The sequence below is a fragment of the Vigna angularis genome, chromosome 7, assembly GCF_016808095.1.
Source record: "Vigna angularis cultivar LongXiaoDou No.4 chromosome 7, ASM1680809v1, whole genome shotgun sequence".
Classification (NCBI taxonomy): Eukaryota; Viridiplantae; Streptophyta; class Magnoliopsida; order Fabales; family Fabaceae; genus Vigna; species Vigna angularis.
Window position 1 is genome coordinate 36856793 of NC_068976.1, and position 21810 is coordinate 36878602.

At 38.3% G+C, this 21810-nt stretch overlaps 1 protein-coding gene across 1 annotated transcript; it reads left to right on the top strand.

The window, feature by feature from the left end:
- Positions 1–17455: 17455 nt before the first annotated feature.
- LOC128197920 (kinesin-like protein KIN-14B) lies at positions 17456–21394 on the top strand. Its single transcript, XM_052880771.1, has 6 exons — positions 17456–17465; positions 17676–17815; positions 19389–19631; positions 20106–20219; positions 20308–20466; positions 20963–21394. The coding sequence occupies exons 1-6, from the start codon at positions 17456–17458 to the stop codon at positions 21392–21394; spliced, it is 1098 nt and encodes a 365-aa protein (XP_052736731.1).
- Positions 21395–21810: the final 416 nt, after the last annotated feature.

Here is a 21810-nt window from a genome sequence, read left to right on the forward strand (position 1 = left end):
AATGGACATTTCCTGTTAATTTGACATAGGCGAAAGTGATTTCTCGCAGCAGAAGATTGGCTTGGTTTGGAATTTCAACAGTGATAGAAGGTGGCATTGTGCATTTTATCAATGCTTCATTATACACCTTTACCTGTAAAGTCTCCAGTGATGCGAATGTGTTGGAATTCAAATCATGATAATGGTATATGGTGGATCCATGTTCTTCTTTTTTGCCGCCATACTCTAAATAGGAAAATAACTATGATTCACTGCTCTCTTTTATGGTTTAACATTTACTTTCAGCTTCTGCTTATTATTACTTCCCTTTCTTTAAACTATCTTTTGCATTTTGTTATCACTAAATATAGGTGCCTTAAGCCTTTTTAATAACTTCCGTTTGAATTTAGGGTTTACTTCAAATGGTTCTCTTTTTCTTTTTCCACCACTTGTTTTCAGTGTAGTATTCCTTTTTTTTTATACAATATCTTAAAATAAATTAAATGATAGAGTATTTGTTTCCTAACAAAATTTTTAAAATATTTTTTACATTATACATTAAAAAACACTCTTCTGGCTCTCAGTTGAAGAACTTCTCTCTCTTTTAATATGCATTTCACGTGTGATTTTTCTACCTGTATTCTATCTCTCATTCATACAATATTATCTTATTTTATCTTTAAATGATAATTTTAAGTTGATGTTATTGATTATTTATATTTTTCTATCTATTTTAAATTCCTTATGTTGAATTTCTAAAATTGTTAAAGTTAAAGTAATATGATATTAACTTTAAATTATTTATTATAATTCATAACATAACTTATATGTTGTACTATATGCAATATATCAATCGGAATTAATTGTCATTTATGGACAATTAATAGGTATTAATAGGTCAGATTGTCTTACGCTTTACAAATATACGGTATTATTCGGGTTTGATTGCCTAAAAATATATTGCACTAATGGTTAATCAACGGACTTCACTATCACAAGTCCTATAAATATACAATTGATTATGTCCAGGTACAATCATCTTTTTCTATCATAATAAAATAGTGACCTCTCTTTATGAAACATATCTAACTTGAGCGTCGGAGTGTCTTCTACAGGTCAACAACTCACCAAAGTGGATTGCATTCTCGGAAAGGATTGAAGATCAAAAGATAGTAGAGCAAGGAAGGACGACTGACCCTCAGACCAATTTAACCGAAACATTTTGGCGCCCACCGTGGGGCCGAGTGACATCCCCATGAAACTACGAGGAACCAGACGTGTAGACGTGCGCTCGGCCTCAACATTGCTACTTCGAATCAATACCAGGTTTTGCAACAAGAGTACAAAATTCCATAATACACTAGTGGAAAAATAGCTTTCTATGACGACCTATTATGACGGACAAAAATTATCCATCATAATAGGTTGATCGGTGGAAGAATCGTAATAAAAGTAAGACATATTATAACGTAGTTTTGTACATCAGTTGATAGAAGCGTTCCCAATCTTCAAAACTGGACCCGCTCCTTGAAGCAGAAAGTGCCAACGGAGTGAAAAAGTGAGCGTGAAGGAAATGCACAGTAGGTGTTTGTGAAGATGTTTGGTGCGGTTTTGGAAGTTTGTATGCAGTGGTTCTAACTCAGAACGCCTTCCAAGAGGGAAGGAAGCTAGAGGATGAGTGTGCTAAAGTGGCACAATACCGAGAATTTGACGAAGAAGTGGCTGAAAACAATTCAACAGCATTTCACTATATCAAGTCAAGTTGAGTTTTACAATGAATCAAGCTCTCTTTTATAGATGAAGAGAAGCTTGGAAACGTGCAAGTAAAGCTGCATATTTACAATGTGCTTGAAGCAAAGAGAAGTGTGCAGGAGACGGTAGTCAACACTACTGGAAAAATAATTATTTCCGAAGGCAAATTACCGAAGGACTTTGTGGCCTTCGGTAAATGTAGTTTACCGAAGGATTTTCCGAAGGCTTGTGTAGTATCTCTTTACCGAAGGGTATTGGCCGTCTGTAATGGACAGGAGTGATTACCGAAGGCCTATGACCGTCGGTAAGTGAATGATGTATATGAAATTAGAAAGTGACACATTTCCCTCCCTCTCATTTCGCGAAAACCCCTTCTTCCCCAATATTGAGATTCTGTGCCCTTCCTCCCTCAGACGAACTGACTGTGTGGCGTGTGCAGACTTCTTCCCACCCTAACCATAACTGGGATACGATTCTTCCCCAGTCTTCCATTATAGGTGAAGTCTCCCATTCTCCCATCTCATTTTCTTTCCCTGTTACTGTTTTCGATTAGGCATCAGTGGTGGAACCTTTCTTCTTGTAGCGTTTTGCAGTGTTCTGAGCTGAGGAAGGTGGTGGGTGGTTCAGTTGAAGGCTATACCATTCTCGAGGGAGGATATTGGAGGAGGCGGCGTAGAGGAGGCGGCGCAACCAGGGGAGTGTCGCTCTGTGACAAGGTCTTCCAGTACCGCTTCAGAGGCTATCGAAGGGGCTACCGTCGAGGTAAGTTGTCATTTTCATTGATGAACTATAAAAGCTAAGAAGAATGTGTTCTGACTTTGTTCAATGTATGCCCAGAATGAGTTTGTGCAATATGATTTTTTACAGAAAATATTGTTCAAAGTAGTCATTTTGATTGCTAATGCATTTTTTAGAAATAGTCCTATATAATCTAGAATATCGTGCTCGAGTTCCATCTGCAGTCCTTGCTAGGGCAAGCAATCTTAGAGCCTCGGGTAGTTCAGCAAATACTTGTTTCATTTCCTCCAAGCTCAAATTTTCCAAAATGGACGGCCTTGGGGCAACCCTCACAATCTCACCTTCTTTAGGTTCCTGAACTCGAGCCTCGGCTTTAATGATTAGTTCTGAATTTGAGTTTGCTCCACATTTTATTAAAAATGAGGAGGTATTACCCGTATTGAATTGAAGGACGTTCCACTGTGCCACATCAGTTCCAGACCCAGAGCCTGTATCAGTAGATGACATACGAGAATGTGATAGGTTCTGACTGCGGTCATCTTCTTCAGGAATTGACTGCATCATAAAAGAGGTTTAGGAATCAAAAAACTCAACATAAGTCGGACATAGACCCAATTTTACCAGAAATGCTGAGATAGAAAAGCATTTCAAATTGTTTTTATCATTTCATTCCCTACTTTTCCTTTTTGTTTCGGGTACAGCATTTCTTAAGTATATAACTGGGTTGATAACACAAACTTAGTTAACAATTTTAAAAAAATGATAAAATAGTCAAATACAGAAAAGTCAGATAAATCTTGGGAAACATAAAGAGAGACTTTTTAAAAGGTACGACAGAGTACATAAATGGTAATTTTCAGAAGGCGTCAGCTACTCCCGCACCCACCCACCCAATGGCCTTGTTCCTGTGATTATGATGAGAATGTTTTTTCCCCAGAGAAAAAGTTGTGATTTTAGTCGAAACTGAGTATGCCGAATTCAGAATGAGCATAATCTGATTCCTTCACAACTCAAAATACAATCTAGCCATATGGAGCATCAATTTGCTTACCTCAACCACTCTGCGAGCATCTGCAATGTACCTTTGAGCACATGGATGATCAATTTCAAGAAGTGAAGACATTTGTTCTGTCAGTTTGTCTAGAGAACCAAGCACCGTTCTTTTCTTACTTTTCTCGATGGTGTTCACAGTAGAAAGTTTAGTTATATCCTGTTCAAATTATACCATGAATTATTGAGTATTTGCTAGCACAACACCAAATTTTGAAGAACAGATTTCAAAATAAGAAAAAAGAAACCTTGACTTGCTTCAATATTCTATCAAGTGAAATAAGAGACGCTAATCTTGCATCCTCAGCAGCAGTAGAAAAATTTTGAACAGGTGAACCACCATTTTCCAAGGTAGTGAAATACTGAAGATAACATTAAAGCTGAGTCCTGTTTCACAATTTGGTGTGTCTGTCTCTGTTGAAGCATCTGAAGGTTCGTTATAGAGCATCACCTAACCATGTCACTTGGTAAGGGAATCACGGGAAGGATATCACAGTTGCATATCTCAATCATGAACCCATGTGGGTCATGAAAAAACAACTGATCCACTTTGATCCCGGCTTCTTCCACTCCATTTCCTCAAGCTTCTTCTCCACTACTCCCATGCTTTGACACTGTTTTCATTCATCACAAAAACCAAACAAACCATGTCAGTTTCCTTTTGTTCAGTCATTTTGTCAAACACACTGTAATTAATTTCAAGTAATGCTATGAAACAAATTTCATTTCACACTGAAACCTTGCCTGGAATGATATGTGATTATCTTTCGGATTATTTTATTTCTTTCTTGGAATGTTGCTGGGGTCCTCTACTTGAAGCAACACTCATGCATTACCCAATCAGTTCTGATTCCTTGAGGAGGTCTGCCTCTATAGTACACCTTGGTATCTTTTCCAGTGGACTTCCCGTAGCCTGCAGGAGTTGGAGAATCATGTCCAAGAGCTTCAAGAGCTTGTGCTGCATTACACAAGACATGTTGAAAACCTAGACAAAGGTGGTTGAAGTTGAGCTGAAAGAGTGTTTCTTGTGAGTTCTGCTCAGCTTTGAAGAGTGGCACGAGATGTGAGAGTAAGGGAAGCTATATATAATGAAAAAACTCAGCCCTGTCAGCACAGTCCATAACAATAAATGAAATAAATTTAAGAGTGAGAAAAAGAAAATGAAAAAAATAAGACATCAAACACTGAAGCGGTGAATATAAATGATGATTACCTGCACCTAAAATTAGGGTTGATGTGTCCCTTTCTAGCTAGGGTGAGACAGGAAGGATAATGAGAGTTTGTTTTCTTGGGATTCAAAAAATGAACCCACTATTCCTGCTTGGATATGGACACTCTGCCCTCTTAAATTATGATGTCAGGTTCTGCTGACATTCTTTTCCTATCAAACTGCAAAATATTTTGGTTTCATTTTAAACCTGTGTGTATCAATCCAATAAACAATTACTTTTATGAGATGCTCTACCATTCTGATTTTTTACCCAGCTGGGAAATCACAGGTTTTGTTTTCACCCATTTGAACTTTTTTTTAGTTTCTGTTTTAGTTTCTGATTTTTTTTAGTTTCTGTTTTAGTTTCTGTTTTAGTTTTTTTTAGTTTCTGTTATTGATTTGAGTTAAGTTCATATGTATGTGTTTTTGTGATTTGGTTATGAAAATAATTGTATGTTCTTTATGGTGCTATAATGTTGAGATTGATTTCTAAGAGAAGAGTACCGTGTGAATTCCATTGTTAGATATATAGTACCAATTTGATCGTTTGATGTAAAAGACAATTTTTTGTGTTAGTGTAAGGATAATTCAATTACAAAATATCATTATATATACATGTAAGTTAAACACTACACACTGTAACTTGTCACAGTCAAGGACTTTGTTTTCTTATTTGGATTTAGTGAAACTTGACATATGTATTCATAAGTAAAAATGTATGCAACCAGAGGAAGACAAGTGATAACAACATTGTCTGGTTTCACTAGAGATAGCATTCCTGGACTGAACCCAATAAATCCCTGCACTGCCACTGACCTGGAATCTCAAGTAGATTTCACCACTTGGAGGGTTGGTATAGTCAAACACTGACCTGGAATCTCAATTAGATTTCATCAGTTTCCTTGTTTAAATTTTCTAAACCAAGTTGCCCTATTAGCAGTAGCTTATAGTTGTTCAACACCATAGAAACACTTCATCCTCTTGTCTTCCACAGTACCCAACAACAATCTATTTATAAGTCAAACTAATTCAAGTTTCTAAGTACATGGATGTCTATTAAAATAATAATGGTGTTGAGGATATGGAAGCAAACTTTGAAATGTCTGAACTTTTGAAATAAAAGTATAAAATAGAGTACAGTGACTGCAGATGCAGAATCAAGTCCTTCAAATCAAGTCCTTGGTTGGCAAACAATGTTTGCAGGGTGGTGATGTTGTCAAATGGAGCAGGAATGTTATTTCTGGCTTCCTCCAAGATAGAGACTACCCCATCTCTTCAACCTGTCGGAACTTTCCTCCATAATGAGTATTTTTTTGTTATCAAAATCAAAGTGTCAAGATAGAGACTAAGCAGAACTGTTTTGTGCTTATACTTCAGCTTTCTTGATAAAGATTAAGCTCTTACTGTGGCTACAATGGTGTCTATGGTGACATCAATGGTTTACTGCTTATACTTCAGCACAAGAGACCACGCCAGGGCATTCAAACTCAACAAGGGTCTTTATTCTGTCAATGAAGTCAAAGCCTCTGACTGTGGCAGTGTGACCATATTTCAAGCAAATTTGACACCAATAGCCATAAACTTGGGCTGTTGCTGCAAGAACAATGGTTTACTGAATTTGTCATGATAACTTAATCTTATTCATGACTTGCTAAAGTATTAGAAGTCCATAACCTCATTGTTCTGAGGCCTAGGTAGCATGTGATAGGTTTCTTGGTTTCTACTTTGTTGTCCCCTATTCTCGTGCTTAAAAGTAATTTTGCCAATCTTGTCTCTTTCTCATGTATCCAGCTTAGAACTCACCTCTGGACATCTTTGAATTCACTCCTAGAGTGTTATTCACATCTCAATTGTTGTCCTAGAGTCAGATTACATGATGACAATCCAATTTGATTCTTATGCTTGAATTTGGTTGGTGAAAATGGTTAAAGTTGGTGTTAAAGAGCAATTGAAACAGTGATATTTTGATTTAATCATATTTAGCATGTGCTGGCAGCTTGTACAAGTCATATTTCATAAAGAAAAGTTGCTAAAACCATAAAATTATGATTATAAACACTTTTGTGCAAAATGACCATTCAAACCACCAATATTTCAGCATTTTTTGTGGTATAGTTGCAGATTTGTGATATAGAAAGCTTATTTTGATTGCTGCATCAAAGGCATTGCATTTTGAAATCTATTCTACCACATATCTTACGTTCCTTTTGACTCCCTATGTGTTTCATAACTGTTATTTCTTACTTGTATCAATTATTGACATTCTAAGTTCCCAAGCTAATGATATCATTGTTTTAGAGTTAGAATATTTTTCAAATTGATCATGCTTGATTGCTCAGGTTGACTTTTTTTACCCTAAATGTGATCAAACCAAATAAGACAAAACCCACAACCCTCACTCATTCCACCTTCTCTTCCACTTCGAAGAAGAGAAACCCAAAACCCTCACACCCATCACACTCTTTGTAAGAGGTGTAGGAATGTGCCCACATAGGGACCATTTTATAGCTGAAAGGAAAATCACTTTAACCAATCAACTTCCACCAAAGTGAACTAAAGAAAATCACTTCACACCAATTGAATTAAACTAAAATAACATAAACAAACTTTGAAGAATGAGATAGGCTAAACTCCACTAACTACACTAAACTACACTAAGTAGAATTAGTCTTAAACTATTCTAAAGTAAAACCTAAAAAAGTGTACTAATAGGTGAGAAATTGGGAATTCACCTAAAGTAACCGAAGTGTTCAAATTGCCTTCCATGTTCGACTTGAATAGTAATAGGTTTATTACTTATGTCGCATGGAGTGTTGCTGTTTTGACAATGATTTTTTTTTTTTGGCTTGTCACAGAACATGGCCTATTTTCTCAACCATCGTGCATGGATGTACGACCGTTGTTATAGCGGAAGGAGAGGTTTGAAGGAATCTTTTGTCATCGGAGTTCAAGAGTTTGTGGAGACGGCTCGACGCAGTCATTATTATGCCATTGATGGAGGGATTCGATGCCCATGCATGAAGTGCGAATGTACAAGGATTTTGAAAGATGAAGAGATTAAAGTTCACCTATACCAAAAAGGGTTCATGCCTAATTACACGGTTTGGACATTTCATGGTGAAGAAAATCCTTCGACCTCCAATAGAGTTCAAAATCGGCTTGCATCAGGTTCGAATACTGTTGTACATACATCTGAGATAGATCAATTTGCCTATATGCAAGAGATGGTCAACAATGCTCTTCATCGACATGACGAACAAGAAGCAAACGGTAGTCATGATGAACAGTCTCCAAATGAAGCCACTCAGAGGTTTTACAAATTACTGACAGAGGCAAATCTACCTGTATTTGAAGGTTCATCTGAGTCAAAGTTGTCAGTGTCCATCAGACTGTTGGCTGGTAAATCTAATTGGAACGTTCCCAATCAAGCAGTGGATCACTATACAAAATTGATTTTAGATCTGACACCACCAAACAATTCTATTCCGAAGAATTGTTATCAAGCCAAAAGATGTGTTTCAATGTTTTAATTTATAGTGATCCTTTCTTATTCTTTTCTATTGTTTCACTTTATGTGTAAACATTTCAAATGCAGCAATGACAGGACAAGGTTCAGATAAACCTGATAAAGGAAAAGGGGTAGCCAGGCCTAAAAAAAGGCAACGGAAGGCCCCAAAGTATGTACTTAGGGTGCCTAGTACACTACCTACCCGTACAGTACAACCTCCCTCTACTCCTGCAGTACACCCTCCTTCTCCTACCCCTGCAGTACATCCTCCTCCTCCTACCCCTGTTGTACACCCTCCTGCTCCTACCCATGCAGAAGAGCCTCTGCCTCCCCCTGTGATTATTATTCCCACTCCTCCCCCTGTCATTATTACCCCCACTCCTCCCCCTGAGGTTATTACCCCCACTCCTCCCCCTGACCCTACTTCTATAGCTTCCTCATCTTCTACACCGCGTTCAGCTGGTGATGCTGAAGATGTTGACCCGCCTTTCCATGATCGACCATGGATTGAGCCATATGGAAAAGGGTAAATACTTTAATCCCAGTTTTAACTTTGATTGATGTTTTAAACTTTCTTTACTGAAATGACTTTTATTTATTTATATGAAGGTTTATTCCCTCCAGAGTTGCTTCCCAGGCCATAACACGTTCAATTAAGCAACAGTATTTGACTCCATGGCCTACTTGGGGAGCCATACCTATAGACGACAGAAAGCCATTCTGGGAGCGTTTTAAGGTCAACAACACTTTAAATTAATTATCATTCATATCTTACCATGTCTTAATCAATGTTTGTTTTGTTCATCATTACAGAAGAAGGTGCAGTGGAAAGCTGAGCATGAAAGTCAAATTCATAGAAATTTTCACATGAAAGCATCTCATCGGCTCTCAGAGATGTTTAGGGATGCCAGGATTGCAGGGGAGCGCCCTGACTGGATGGGCGAAATTATTTGGAACTCTTTGCTTGCACATTGGAACACAGTAGAGTTTCGTAAGAAGTCTGCTACAGCCCAGAAGAATAGATCGTCTGAAAGGGGTGGTGCCTTGCATACTGGTGGGTCGATCACGATTCACGAGCATGCCATTCGTATGGTAATCTCTTCAAGCTGTTTCTGTCCAGATTTTCTTGTCTCTTAAGCATTGTGCAAGTATGTTTGATGTTGATAAGCATTGCTAAAGGTGTAGCAACTCATATTAATCACTTAATTGCAAAATGAGTGGTTGAGTTCATCATAAACTTATTTAAAAATCTGCATAAAAATACTTCTCTGGTTTGACATGTGCAATCTGTTTTGTTCAGATTTTTTTTGCATCTACAACTTTGAACAAATTTATTTGATGATGATAAACATGATTGAAGTGTTTCCTTGAATTCTAGTGCAATTTTTTTAGTAAAAAGTGCTGCATAATTGGCTACAGCAGGGGTGTTTTGTTGAATCTGTCCATTTCAGTGCATTTTACACATTTGTGCAACTGTATTTTACCATTTGAAACATGTATGCACTGTTCATTTGGTCAAATTTGAGCTCATATGCAAAATCACTTCCTAAACCATCAATTTTGCCTTATTTTGGAAGTGAAGTAGTGATTTTCTAGTGCAGTGTGATTCTTTGCTGTCTTAGTGTCTAAACATGTTAAAATTGATGATAAAAGTTGCCCCAACCATCAAATAATGTTTCCAAACGTGTTTATGCAGAATGACCCATTAAACCACCAAATTTTGCCTAAATGTGGAAGTGAACTTGTGATTTTCTGCTGCATTGTGTCCCTTGACTGTCTTAGTGCTTAAACATTTTCAATTTGATGGTTTAAAGTTGTTAGCACTGTTCGTTTGGTCTTTCTCCAGCCACTGTACCAAATCACCTTTTGAACCATCACTTTTGCCTTAAATTTGCAAGTGCACACCTCGTATTGAGAGCTTGACTGTTTTGGTTGTGTTTCATTGCTTATGGAGTCATTTTTGGTGAATTGAAAGTTGTTTTCTATTGTTCATATGGTCAATTTTGAGCCAAACCGAAATATACTTGCTACATGACCAAATTTTGGTCACTTTTACCAAGTGCACAACTGAAATTCTGCAGTAGATTTTTTCTTGCTTGTTTCACTGCTTCTACATGTTCAATATGATGATATAAACTTCCTTTAGGTGTCATTTGATCCCTAAAACCACTGCCACTCATTTTTACCACTGAAACCATCATTTTTCTACTCAATTTGCTGCTGCAGTGTACATTTTAGTTGCTGTTTGGTTTTTAGTCACAGTTAAATTTCGAATTTGGATTGGAAAAAGCTGGGTTTATCTCCTTTGGTTTCCACATAATTGGATTCCATGTTAAGTCTAAATTATGTTACAGGCACAAGCTCTTGGACGAGCGGTCCATGTTGACGAGGTCTTTGCACAGACCCATGTTCGGAAGGGCACTAATGAATTCGTTGATGAAAGGTCTCGCAAGACTCATGTAAGCAAATAGCACTCCTAGTATTAGTAATCCACATGATTATGTTATCTTCATCATTCTCTGACATTGCTTTTATTGTTTGAACAGGAAGATTTTTCTATGAGACTTTCACAGGTTAGATCCGAACATGGGTCAGCTCCTACACCGGATGATACGAGTAATACAGATGACGACATCCGTAGGACACAGTGCTGGGTCGATGTCGTTGGTGGGAAGAAAAAGGGACGAGTCTACGGTGCAGGACAACTTGCTGCAAACTATACAGCATCGAAAGGAGGTACACTGAAGCATCAACCTTCTTCTTCCACCTCTTCTGCTGACGAGGCCATCCAGCGCTTGACACAGCTATTGGACCAACGTGACCAGGAAAACCGTGCATTGAGAGAAGAATATAGTGACTTGAGAGATGAGTTCTCAAGCTTCAAGACCCTGGTCATGAGAGCGCTGCCTCAAACTTCAGACACTCCTTCCATTACCCCTCCGACCCAGCCACGACCCTCCCTGTCACCCGCCGTCCCTCATCAGCCCACACCAGTGCAGCCCACACCAGTCCAGCCCACACCAGTCCAGCCATCTACAGATGACCAGGAGGATGAACATCTTTCTGAAGACTATGTAGATTTTTAGTTTCATTTTGTTATTGATCATAGTACATTTAAATGTTATTATGATATTGTTAGAATATAATTGATGTTAGTACATTATGATAACAATGTTATAGTACTTTATGCTTTTCCATCAATGAATATCAAATTTTGGGATGGACAATATATATATGCAGGTCTGTTTGTTTGTAAATTGAAACTGTTATACAGGTCTGTGTGTTGTGAATATGATATGCAGGTATGTGTGGTAGAATAGCAAAACAATTAAAACAGATATTTCTCTGCACCGTACCGAAGGCTTTAACGAGGGCCTTCGCCCTTCGGTAATTACCGAAGGCTTATGGCCTTCGGTAATTACCGAAGGCTTACGGCCTTCGATAATTACCGAAGGCTTACGGCCTTCGGTAATTACCGAAGGCTTACGGCCTTTGGTAATTACCGAAGGGCGTAAGCCTTCGGTAATGGTTACCGACAGGGGGTTTACCGAGGGCTTTTCGACCGTCGGCAGGCCGTCGATAATGGGCCGTTACCGAAGGCTTTTGGCGTTTTCCGAAGGATTTGGGCCTTCGGTAATGCCCTTCATTACTGTAGTGCAACTAGCTGCATTTTGCACGTGGAACATGTTGGAAAAGAAGCTACGGCTGGTGTGTTCCATGTGGTAAATATGCTCCACGGTTGGAATGTGCTCCACAAGAGAAATATGCAGGGTTGAATATGTGTCACATGGAAAGGGTTGAAAACGTGCTCCAAAAGAGAAGGGCTTCATGGCTTAACTTGTCTTTATTGTGCTCCCTTGCTTGGTAAGGTTTTTAGGATGTATAAGCATACTTTCCAACCTTATTAATGTCCTACAAAACAATGTGAATGGAATTTAGTTAAAGAGACACTACAGTAATGAAGGGCATTACCGAAGGCCCAAATCCTTCGGAAAACGCCAAAAGCCTTCGGTAACGGCCCATTATCGACGGCCTGCCGACGGTCGAAAAGCCCTCGATAAACCCCCTGTCGGTAACCATTACCGAAGGCTTACGCCCTTCGGTAATTACCGAAGGCCGTAAGCCTTCGGTAATTACCGAAGGGCGAAGGCCCTCGTTAAAGCCTTCGGTACGGTGCAGAGAAATATCTGTTTTAATTGTTTTGCTATTCTACCACACATACCTGCATATCATATTCACAACACACAGACCTGTATAACAGTTTCAATTTACAAACAAACAGACCTGCATATATATATTGTCCATCCCAAAATTTGATATTCATTGATGGAAAAGCATAAAGTACTATAACATTGTTATCATAATGTACTAACATCAATTATATTCTAACAATATCATAATAACATTTAAATGTACTATGATCAATAACAAAATGAAACTAAAAATCTACATAGTCTTCAGAAAGATGTTCATCCTCCTGGTCATCTGTAGATGGCTGGACTGGTGTGGGCTGGACTGGTGTGGGCTGGACTGGTGTGGGCTGATGAGGGACGGCGGGTGACAGGGAGGGTCGTGGCTGGGTCGGAGGGGTAATGGAAGGAGTGTCTGAAGTTTGAGGCAGCGCTCTCATGACCAGGGTCTTGAAGCTTGAGAACTCATCTCTCAAGTCACTATATTCTTCTCTCAATGCACGGTTTTCCTGGTCACGTTGGTCCAATAGCTGTGTCAAGCGCTGGATGGCCTCGTCAGCAGAAGAGGTGGAAGAAGAAGGTTGATGCTTCAGTGTACCTCCTTTCGATGCTGTATAGTTTGCAGCAAGTTGTCCTGCACCGTAGACTCGTCCCTTTTTCTTCCCACCAACGACATCGACCCAGCACTGTGTCCTACGGATGTCGTCATCTGTATTACTCGTATCATCCGGTGTAGGAGCTGACCCATGTTCGGATCTAACCTGTGAAAGTCTCATAGAAAAATCTTCCTGTTCAAACAATAAAAGCAATGTCAGAGAATGATGAAGATAACATAATCATGTGGATTACTAATACTAGGAGTGCTATTTGCTTACATGAGTCTTGCGAGACCTTTCATCAACGAATTCATTAGTGCCCTTCCGAACATGGGTCTGTGCAAAGACCTCGTCAACATGGACCGCTCGTCCAAGAGCTTGTGCCTGTAACATAATTTAGACTTAACATGGAATCCAATTATGTGGAAACCAAAGGAGATAAACCCAGCTTTTTCCAATCCAAATTCGAAATTTAACTGTGACTAAAAACCAAACAGCAACTAAAATGTACACTGCAGCAGCAAATTGAGTAGAAAAATGATGGTTTCAGTGGTAAAAATGAGTGGCAGTGGTTTTAGGGATCAAATGACACCTAAAGGAAGTTTATATCATCATATTGAACATGTAGAAGCAGTGAAACAAGCAAGAAAAAATCTACTGCAGAATTTCAGTTGTGCACTTGGTAAAAGTGACCAAAATTTGGTCATGTAGCAAGTATATTTCGGTTTGGCTCAAAATTGACCATATGAACAATAGAAAACAACTTTCAATTCACCAAAAATGACTCCATAAGCAATGAAACACAACCAAAACAGTCAAGCTCTCAATACGAGGTGTGCACTTGCAAATTTAAGGCAAAAGTGATGGTTCAAAAGGTGATTTGGTACAGTGGCTGGAGAAAGACCAAACGAACAGTGCTAACAACTTTAAACCATCAAATTGAAAATGTTTAAGCACTAAGACAGTCAAGGGACACAATGCAGCAGAAAATCACAAGTTCACTTCCACATTTAGGCAAAATTTGGTGGTTTAATGGGTCATTCTGCATAAACACGTTTGGAAACATTATTTGATGGTTGGGGCAACTTTTATCATCAATTTGAACATGTTTAGACACTAAGACAGCAAAGAATCACACTGCACTAGAAAATCACTACTTCACTTCCAAAATAAGGCAAAATTGATGGTTTAGGAAGTGATTTTGCATATGAGCTCAAATTTGACCAAATGAACAGTGCATACATGTTTCAAATGGTAAAATACAGTTGCACAAATGTGTAAAATGCATTGAAATGGACAGATTCAACAAAACACCCCTGCTGTAGCCAATTATGCAGCACTTTTTACTAAAAAAATTGCACTAGAATTCAAGGAAACACTTCAATCATGTTTATCATCATCAAATAAATTTGTTCAAAGTTGTAGATGCAAAAAAAATCTGAACAAAACAGATTGCACATGTCAAACCAGAGAAGTATTTTTATGCAGATTTTTAAATAAGTTTATGATGAACTCAACCACTCATTTTGCAATTAAGTGATTAATATGAGTTGCTACACCTTTAGCAATGCTTATCAACATCAAACATACTTGCACAATGCTTAAGAGACAAGAAAATCTGGACAGAAACAGCTTGAAGAGATTACCATACGAATGGCATGCTCGTGAATCGTGATCGACCCACCAGTATGCAAGGCACCACCCCTTTCAGACGATCTATTCTTCTGGGCTGTAGCAGACTTCTTACGAAACTCTACTGTGTTCCAATGTGCAAGCAAAGAGTTCCAAATAATTTCGCCCATCCAGTCAGGGCGCTCCCCTGCAATCCTGGCATCCCTAAACATCTCTGAGAGCCGATGAGATGCTTTCATGTGAAAATTTCTATGAATTTGACTTTCATGCTCAGCTTTCCACTGCACCTTCTTCTGTAATGATGAACAAAACAAACATTGATTAAGACATGGTAAGATATGAATGATAATTAATTTAAAGTGTTGTTGACCTTAAAACGCTCCCAGAATGGCTTTCTGTCGTCTATAGGTATGGCTCCCCAAGTAGGCCATGGAGTCAAATACTGTTGCTTAATTGAACGTGTTATGGCCTGGGAAGCAACTCTGGAGGGAATAAACCTTCATATAAATAAATAAAAGTCATTTCAGTAAAGAAAGTTTAAAACATCAATCAAAGTTAAAACTGGGATTAAAGTATTTACCCTTTTCCATATGGCTCAATCCATGGTCGATCATGGAAAGGCGGGTCAACATCTTCAGCATCACCAGCTGAACGCGGTGTAGAAGATGAGGAAGCTATAGAAGTAGGGTCAGGGGGAGGAGTGGGGGTAATAACCTCAGGGGGAGGAGTGGGGGTAATAATGACAGGGGGAGGAGTGGGAATAATAATCACAGGGGGAGGCAGAGGCTCTTCTGCATGGGTAGGAGCAGGAGGGTGTACAACAGGGGTAGGAGGAGGAGGATGTACTGCAGGGGTAGGAGAAGGAGGGTGTACTGCAGGAGTAGAGGGAGGTTGTACTGTACGGGTAGGTAGTGTACTAGGCACCCTAAGTACATACTTTGGGGCCTTCCGTTGCCTTTTTTTAGGCCTGGCTACCCCTTTTCCTTTATCAGGTTTATCTGAACCTTGTCCTGTCATTGCTGCATTTGAAATGTTTACACATAAAGTGAAACAATAGAAAAGAATAAGAAAGGATCACTATAAATTAAAACATTGAAACACATCTTTTGGCTTGATAACAATTCTTCGGAATAGAATTGTTTGGTGGTGTCAGATCTAAAATCAATTTTGTATAGTGATCCACTGCTTGATTGGGAACGTTCCAATTAGATTTACCAGCCAACAGTCTGATGGACACTGACAACTTTGACTCAGATGAACCTTCAAATACAGGTAGATTTGCCTCTGTCAGTAATTTGTAAAACCTCTGAGTGGCTTCATTTGGAGACTGTTCATCATGACTACCGTTTGCTTCTTGTTCGTCATGTCGATGAAGAGCATTGTTGACCATCTCTTGCATATAGGCAAATTGATCTATCTCAGATGTATGTACAACAGTATTCGAACCTGATGCAAGCCGATTTTGAACTCTATTGGAGGTCGAAGGATTTTCTTCACCATGAAATGTCCAAACCGTGTAATTAGGCATGAACCCTTTTTGGTATAGGTGAACTTTAATCTCTTCATCTTTCAAAATCCTTGTACATTCGCACTTCATGCATGGGCATCGAATCCCTCCATCAATGGCATAATAATGACTGCGTCGAGCCGTCTCCACAAACTCTTGAACTCCGATGACAAAAGATTCCTTCAAACCTCTCCTTCCGCTATAACAACGGTCGTACATCCATGCACGATGGTTGAGAAAATAGGCCATGTTCTGTGACAAGCCAAAAAAAAAAATCATTGTCAAAACAGCAACACTCCATGCGACATAAGTAATAAACCTATTACTATTCAAGTCGAACATGGAAGGCAATTTGAACACTTCGGTTACTTTAGGTGAATTCCCAATTTCTCACCTATTAGTACACTTTTTTAGGTTTTACTTTAGAATAGTTTAAGACTAATTCTACTTAGTGTAGTTTAGTGTAGTTAGTGGAGTTTAGCCTATCTCATTCTTCAAAGTTTGTTTATGCTATTTTAGTTTAATTCAATTGGTGTGAAGTGATTTTCTTTAGTTCACTTTGGTGGAAGTTGATTGGTTAAAGTGATTTTCCTTTCAGCTATAAAATGGTCCCTATGTGGGCACATTCCTACACCTCTTACAAAGAGTGTGATGGGTGTGAGGGTTTTGGGTTTCTCTTCTTCGAAGTGGAAGAGAAGGTGGAATGAGTGAGGGTTGTGGGTTTTGTCTTATTTGGTTTGATCACATTTAGGGTAAAAAAAGTCAACCTGAGCAATCAAGCATGATCAATTTGAAAAATATTCTAACTCTAAAACAATGATATCATTAGCTTGGGAACTTAGAATGTCAATAATTGATACAAGTAAGAAATAACAGTTATGAAACACATAGGGAGTCAAAAGGAACGTAAGATATGTGGTAGAATAGATTTCAAAATGCAATGCCTTTGATGCAGCAATCAAAATAAGCTTTCTATATCACAAATCTGCAACTATACCACAAAAAATGCTGAAATATTGGTGGTTTGAATGGTCATTTTGCACAAAAGTGTTTATAATCATAATTTTATGGTTTTAGCAACTTTTCTTTATGAAATATGACTTGTACAAGCTGCCAGCACATGCTAAATATGATTAAATCAAAATATCACTGTTTCAATTGCTCTTTAACACCAACTTTAACCATTTTCACCAACCAAATTCAAGCATAAGAATCAAATTGGATTGTCATCATGTAATCTGACTCTAGGACAACAATTGAGATGTGAATAACACTCTAGGAGTGAATTCAAAGATGTCCAGAGGTGAGTTCTAAGCTGGATACATGAGAAAGAGACAAGATTGGCAAAATTACTTTTAAGCACGAGAATAGGGGACAACAAAGTAGAAACCAAGAAACCTATCACATGCTACCTAGGCCTCAGAACAATGAGGTTATGGACTTCTAATACTTTAGCAAGTCATGAATAAGATTAAGTTATCATGACAAATTCAGTAAACCATTGTTCTTGCAGCAACAGCCCAAGTTTATGGCTATTGGTGTCAAATTTGCTTGAAATATGGTCACACTGCCACAGTCAGAGGCTTTGACTTCATTGACAGAATAAAGACCCTTGTTGAGTTTGAATGCCCTGGCGTGGTCTCTTGTGCTGAAGTATAAGCAGTAAACCATTGATGTCACCATAGACACCATTGTAGCCACAGTAAGAGCTTAATCTTTATCAAGAAAGCTGAAGTATAAGCACAAAACAGTTCTGCTTAGTCTCTATCTTGACACTTTGATTTTGATAACAAAAAAATACTCATTATGGAGGAAAGTTCCGACAGGTTGAAGAGATGGGGTAGTCTCTATCTTGGAGGAAGCCAGAAATAACATTCCTGCTCCATTTGACAACATCACCACCCTGCAAACATTGTTTGCCAACCAAGGACTTGATTTGAAGGACTTGATTCTGCATCTGCAGTCACTGTACTCTATTTTATACTTTTATTTCAAAAGTTCAGACATTTCAAAGTTTGCTTCCATATCCTCAACACCATTATTATTTTAATAGACATCCATGTACTTAGAAACTTGAATTAGTTTGACTTATAAATAGATTGTTGTTGGGTACTGTGGAAGACAAGAGGATGAAGTGTTTCTATGGTGTTGAACAACTATAAGCTACTGCTAATAGGGCAACTTGGTTTAGAAAATTTAAACAAGGAAACTGATGAAATCTAATTGAGATTCCAGGTCAGTGTTTGACTATACCAACCCTCCAAGTGGTGAAATCTACTTGAGATTCCAGGTCAGTGGCAGTGCAGGGATTTATTGGGTTCAGTCCAGGAATGCTATCTCTAGTGAAACCAGACAATGTTGTTATCACTTGTCTTCCTCCGGTTGCATACATTTTTACTTATGAATACATATGTCAAGTTTCACTAAATCCAAATAAGAAAACAAAGTCCTTGACTGTGACAAGTTACAGTGTGTAGTGTTTAACTTACATGTATATATAATGATATTTTGTAATTGAATTATCCTTACACTAACACAAAAAATTGTCTTTTACATCAAACGATCAAATTGGTACTATATATCTAACAATGGAATTCACACGGTACTCTTCTCTTAGAAATCAATCTCAACATTATAGCACCATAAAGAACATACAATTATTTTCATAACCAAATCACAAAAACACATACATATGAACTTAACTCAAATCAATAACAGAAACTAAAAAAAAACTAAAACAGAAACTAAAAAAAATCAGAAACTAAAACAGAAACTAAAAAAAAGTTCAAATGGGTGAAAACAAAACCTGTGATTTCCCAGCTGGGTAAAAAATCAGAATGGTAGAGCATCTCATAAAAGTAATTGTTTATTGGATTGATACACACAGGTTTAAAATGAAACCAAAATATTTTGCAGTTTGATAGGAAAAGAATGTCAGCAGAACCTGACATCATAATTTAAGAGGGCAGAGTGTCCATATCCAAGCAGGAATAGTGGGTTCATTTTTTGAATCCCAAGAAAACAAACTCTCATTATCCTTCCTGTCTCACCCTAGCTAGAAAGGGACACATCAACCCTAATTTTAGGTGCAGGTAATCATCATTTATATTCACCGCTTCAGTGTTTGATGTCTTATTTTTTTCATTTTCTTTTTCTCACTCTTAAATTTATTTCATTTATTGTTATGGACTGTGCTGACAGGGCTGAGTTTTTTCATTATATATAGCTTCCCTTACTCTCACATCTCGTGCCACTCTTCAAAGCTGAGCAGAACTCACAAGAAACACTCTTTCAGCTCAACTTCAACCACCTTTGTCTAGGTTTTCAACATGTCTTGTGTAATGCAGCACAAGCTCTTGAAGCTCTTGGACATGATTCTCCAACTCCTGCAGGCTACGGGAAGTCCACTGGAAAAGATACCAAGGTGTACTATAGAGGCAGACCTCCTCAAGGAATCAGAACTGATTGGGTAATGCATGAGTGTTGCTTCAAGTAGAGGACCCCAGCAACATTCCAAGAAAGAAATAAAATAATCCGAAAGATAATCACATATCATTCCAGGCAAGGTTTCAGTGTGAAATGAAATTTGTTTCATAGCATTACTTGAAATTAATTACAGTGTGTTTGACAAAATGACTGAACAAAAGGAAACTGACATGGTTTGTTTGGTTTTTGTGATGAATGAAAACAGTGTCAAAGCATGGGAGTAGTGGAGAAGAAGCTTGAGGAAATGGAGTGGAAGAAGCCGGGATCAAAGTGGATCAGTTGTTTTTTCATGACCCACATGGGTTCATGATTGAGATATGCAACTGTGATATCCTTCCCGTGATTCCCTTACCAAGTGACATGGTTAGGTGATGCTCTATAACGAACCTTCAGATGCTTCAACAGAGACAGACACACCAAATTGTGAAACAGGACTCAGCTTTAATGTTATCTTCAGTATTTCACTACCTTGGAAAATGGTGGTTCACCTGTTCAAAATTTTTCTACTGCTGCTGAGGATGCAAGATTAGCGTCTCTTATTTCACTTGATAGAATATTGAAGCAAGTCAAGGTTTCTTTTTTCTTATTTTGAAATCTGTTCTTCAAAATTTGGTGTTGTGCTAGCAAATACTCAATAATTCATGGTATAATTTGAACAGGATATAACTAAACTTTCTACTGTGAACACCATCGAGAAAAGTAAGAAAAGAACGGTGCTTGGTTCTCTAGACAAACTGACAGAACAAATGTCTTCACTTCTTGAAATTGATCATCCATGTGCTCAGAGGTACATTGCAGATGCTCGCAGAGTGGTTGAGGTAAGCAAATTGATGCTCCATATGGCTAGATTGTATTTTGAGTTGTGAAGGAATCAGATTATGCTCATTCTGAATTCGGCATACTCAGTTTCGACTAAAATCACAACTTTTTCTCTGGGGAAAAAACATTCTCATCATAATCACAGGAACAAGGCCATTGGGTGGGTGGGTGCGGGAGTAGCTGACGCCTTCTGAAAATTGCCATTTATGTACTCTGTCGTACCTTTTAAAAAGTCTCTCTTTATGTTTCCCAAGATTTATCTGACTTTTCTGTATTTGACTATTTTATCATTTTTTTAAAATTGTTAACTAAGTTTGTGTTATCAACCCAGTTATATACTTAAGAAATGCTGTACCCGAAACAAAAAGGAAAAGTAGGGAATGAAATGATAAAAACAATTTGAAATGCTTTTCTATCTCAGCATTTCTGGTAAAATTGGGTCTATGTCCGACTTATGTTGAGTTTTTTGATTCCTAAACCTCTTTTATGATGCAGTCAATTCCTGAAGAAGATGACCGCAGTCAGAACCTATCACATTCTCGTATGTCATCTACTGATACAGGCTCTGGGTCTGGAACTGATGTGGCACAGTGGAACGTCCTTCAATTCAATACGGGTAATACCTCCTCATTTTTAATAAAATGTGGAGCAAACTCAAATTCAGAACTAATCATTAAAGCCGAGGCTCGAGTTCAGGAACCTAAAGAAGGTGAGATTGTGAGGGTTGCCCCAAGGCCGTCCATTTTGGAAAATTTGAGCTTGGAGGAAATGAAACAAGTATTTGCTGAACTACCCGAGGCTCTAAGATTGCTTGCCCTAGCAAGGACTGCAGATGGAACTCGAGCACGATATTCTAGATTATATAGGACTATTTCTAAAAAATGCATTAGCAATCAAAATGACTACTTTGAACAATATTTTCTGTAAAAAATCATATTGCACAAACTCATTCTGGGCATACATTGAACAAAGTCAGAACACATTCTTCTTAGCTTTTATAGTTCATCAATGAAAATGACAACTTACCTCGACGGTAGCCCCTTCGATAGCCTCTGAAGCGGTACTGGAAGACCTTGTCACAGAGCGACACTCCCCTGGTTGCGCCGCCTCCTCTACGCCGCCTCCTCCAATATCCTCCCTCGAGAATGGTATAGCCTTCAACTAAACCACCCACCACCTTCCTCAGCTCAGAACACTGCAAAACGCTACAAGAAGAAAGGTTCCACCACTGATGCCTAATCGAAAACAGTAACAGGGAAAGAAAATGAGATGGGAGAATGGGAGACTTCACCTATAATGGAAGACTGGGGAAGAATCGTATCCCAGTTATGGTTAGGGTGGGA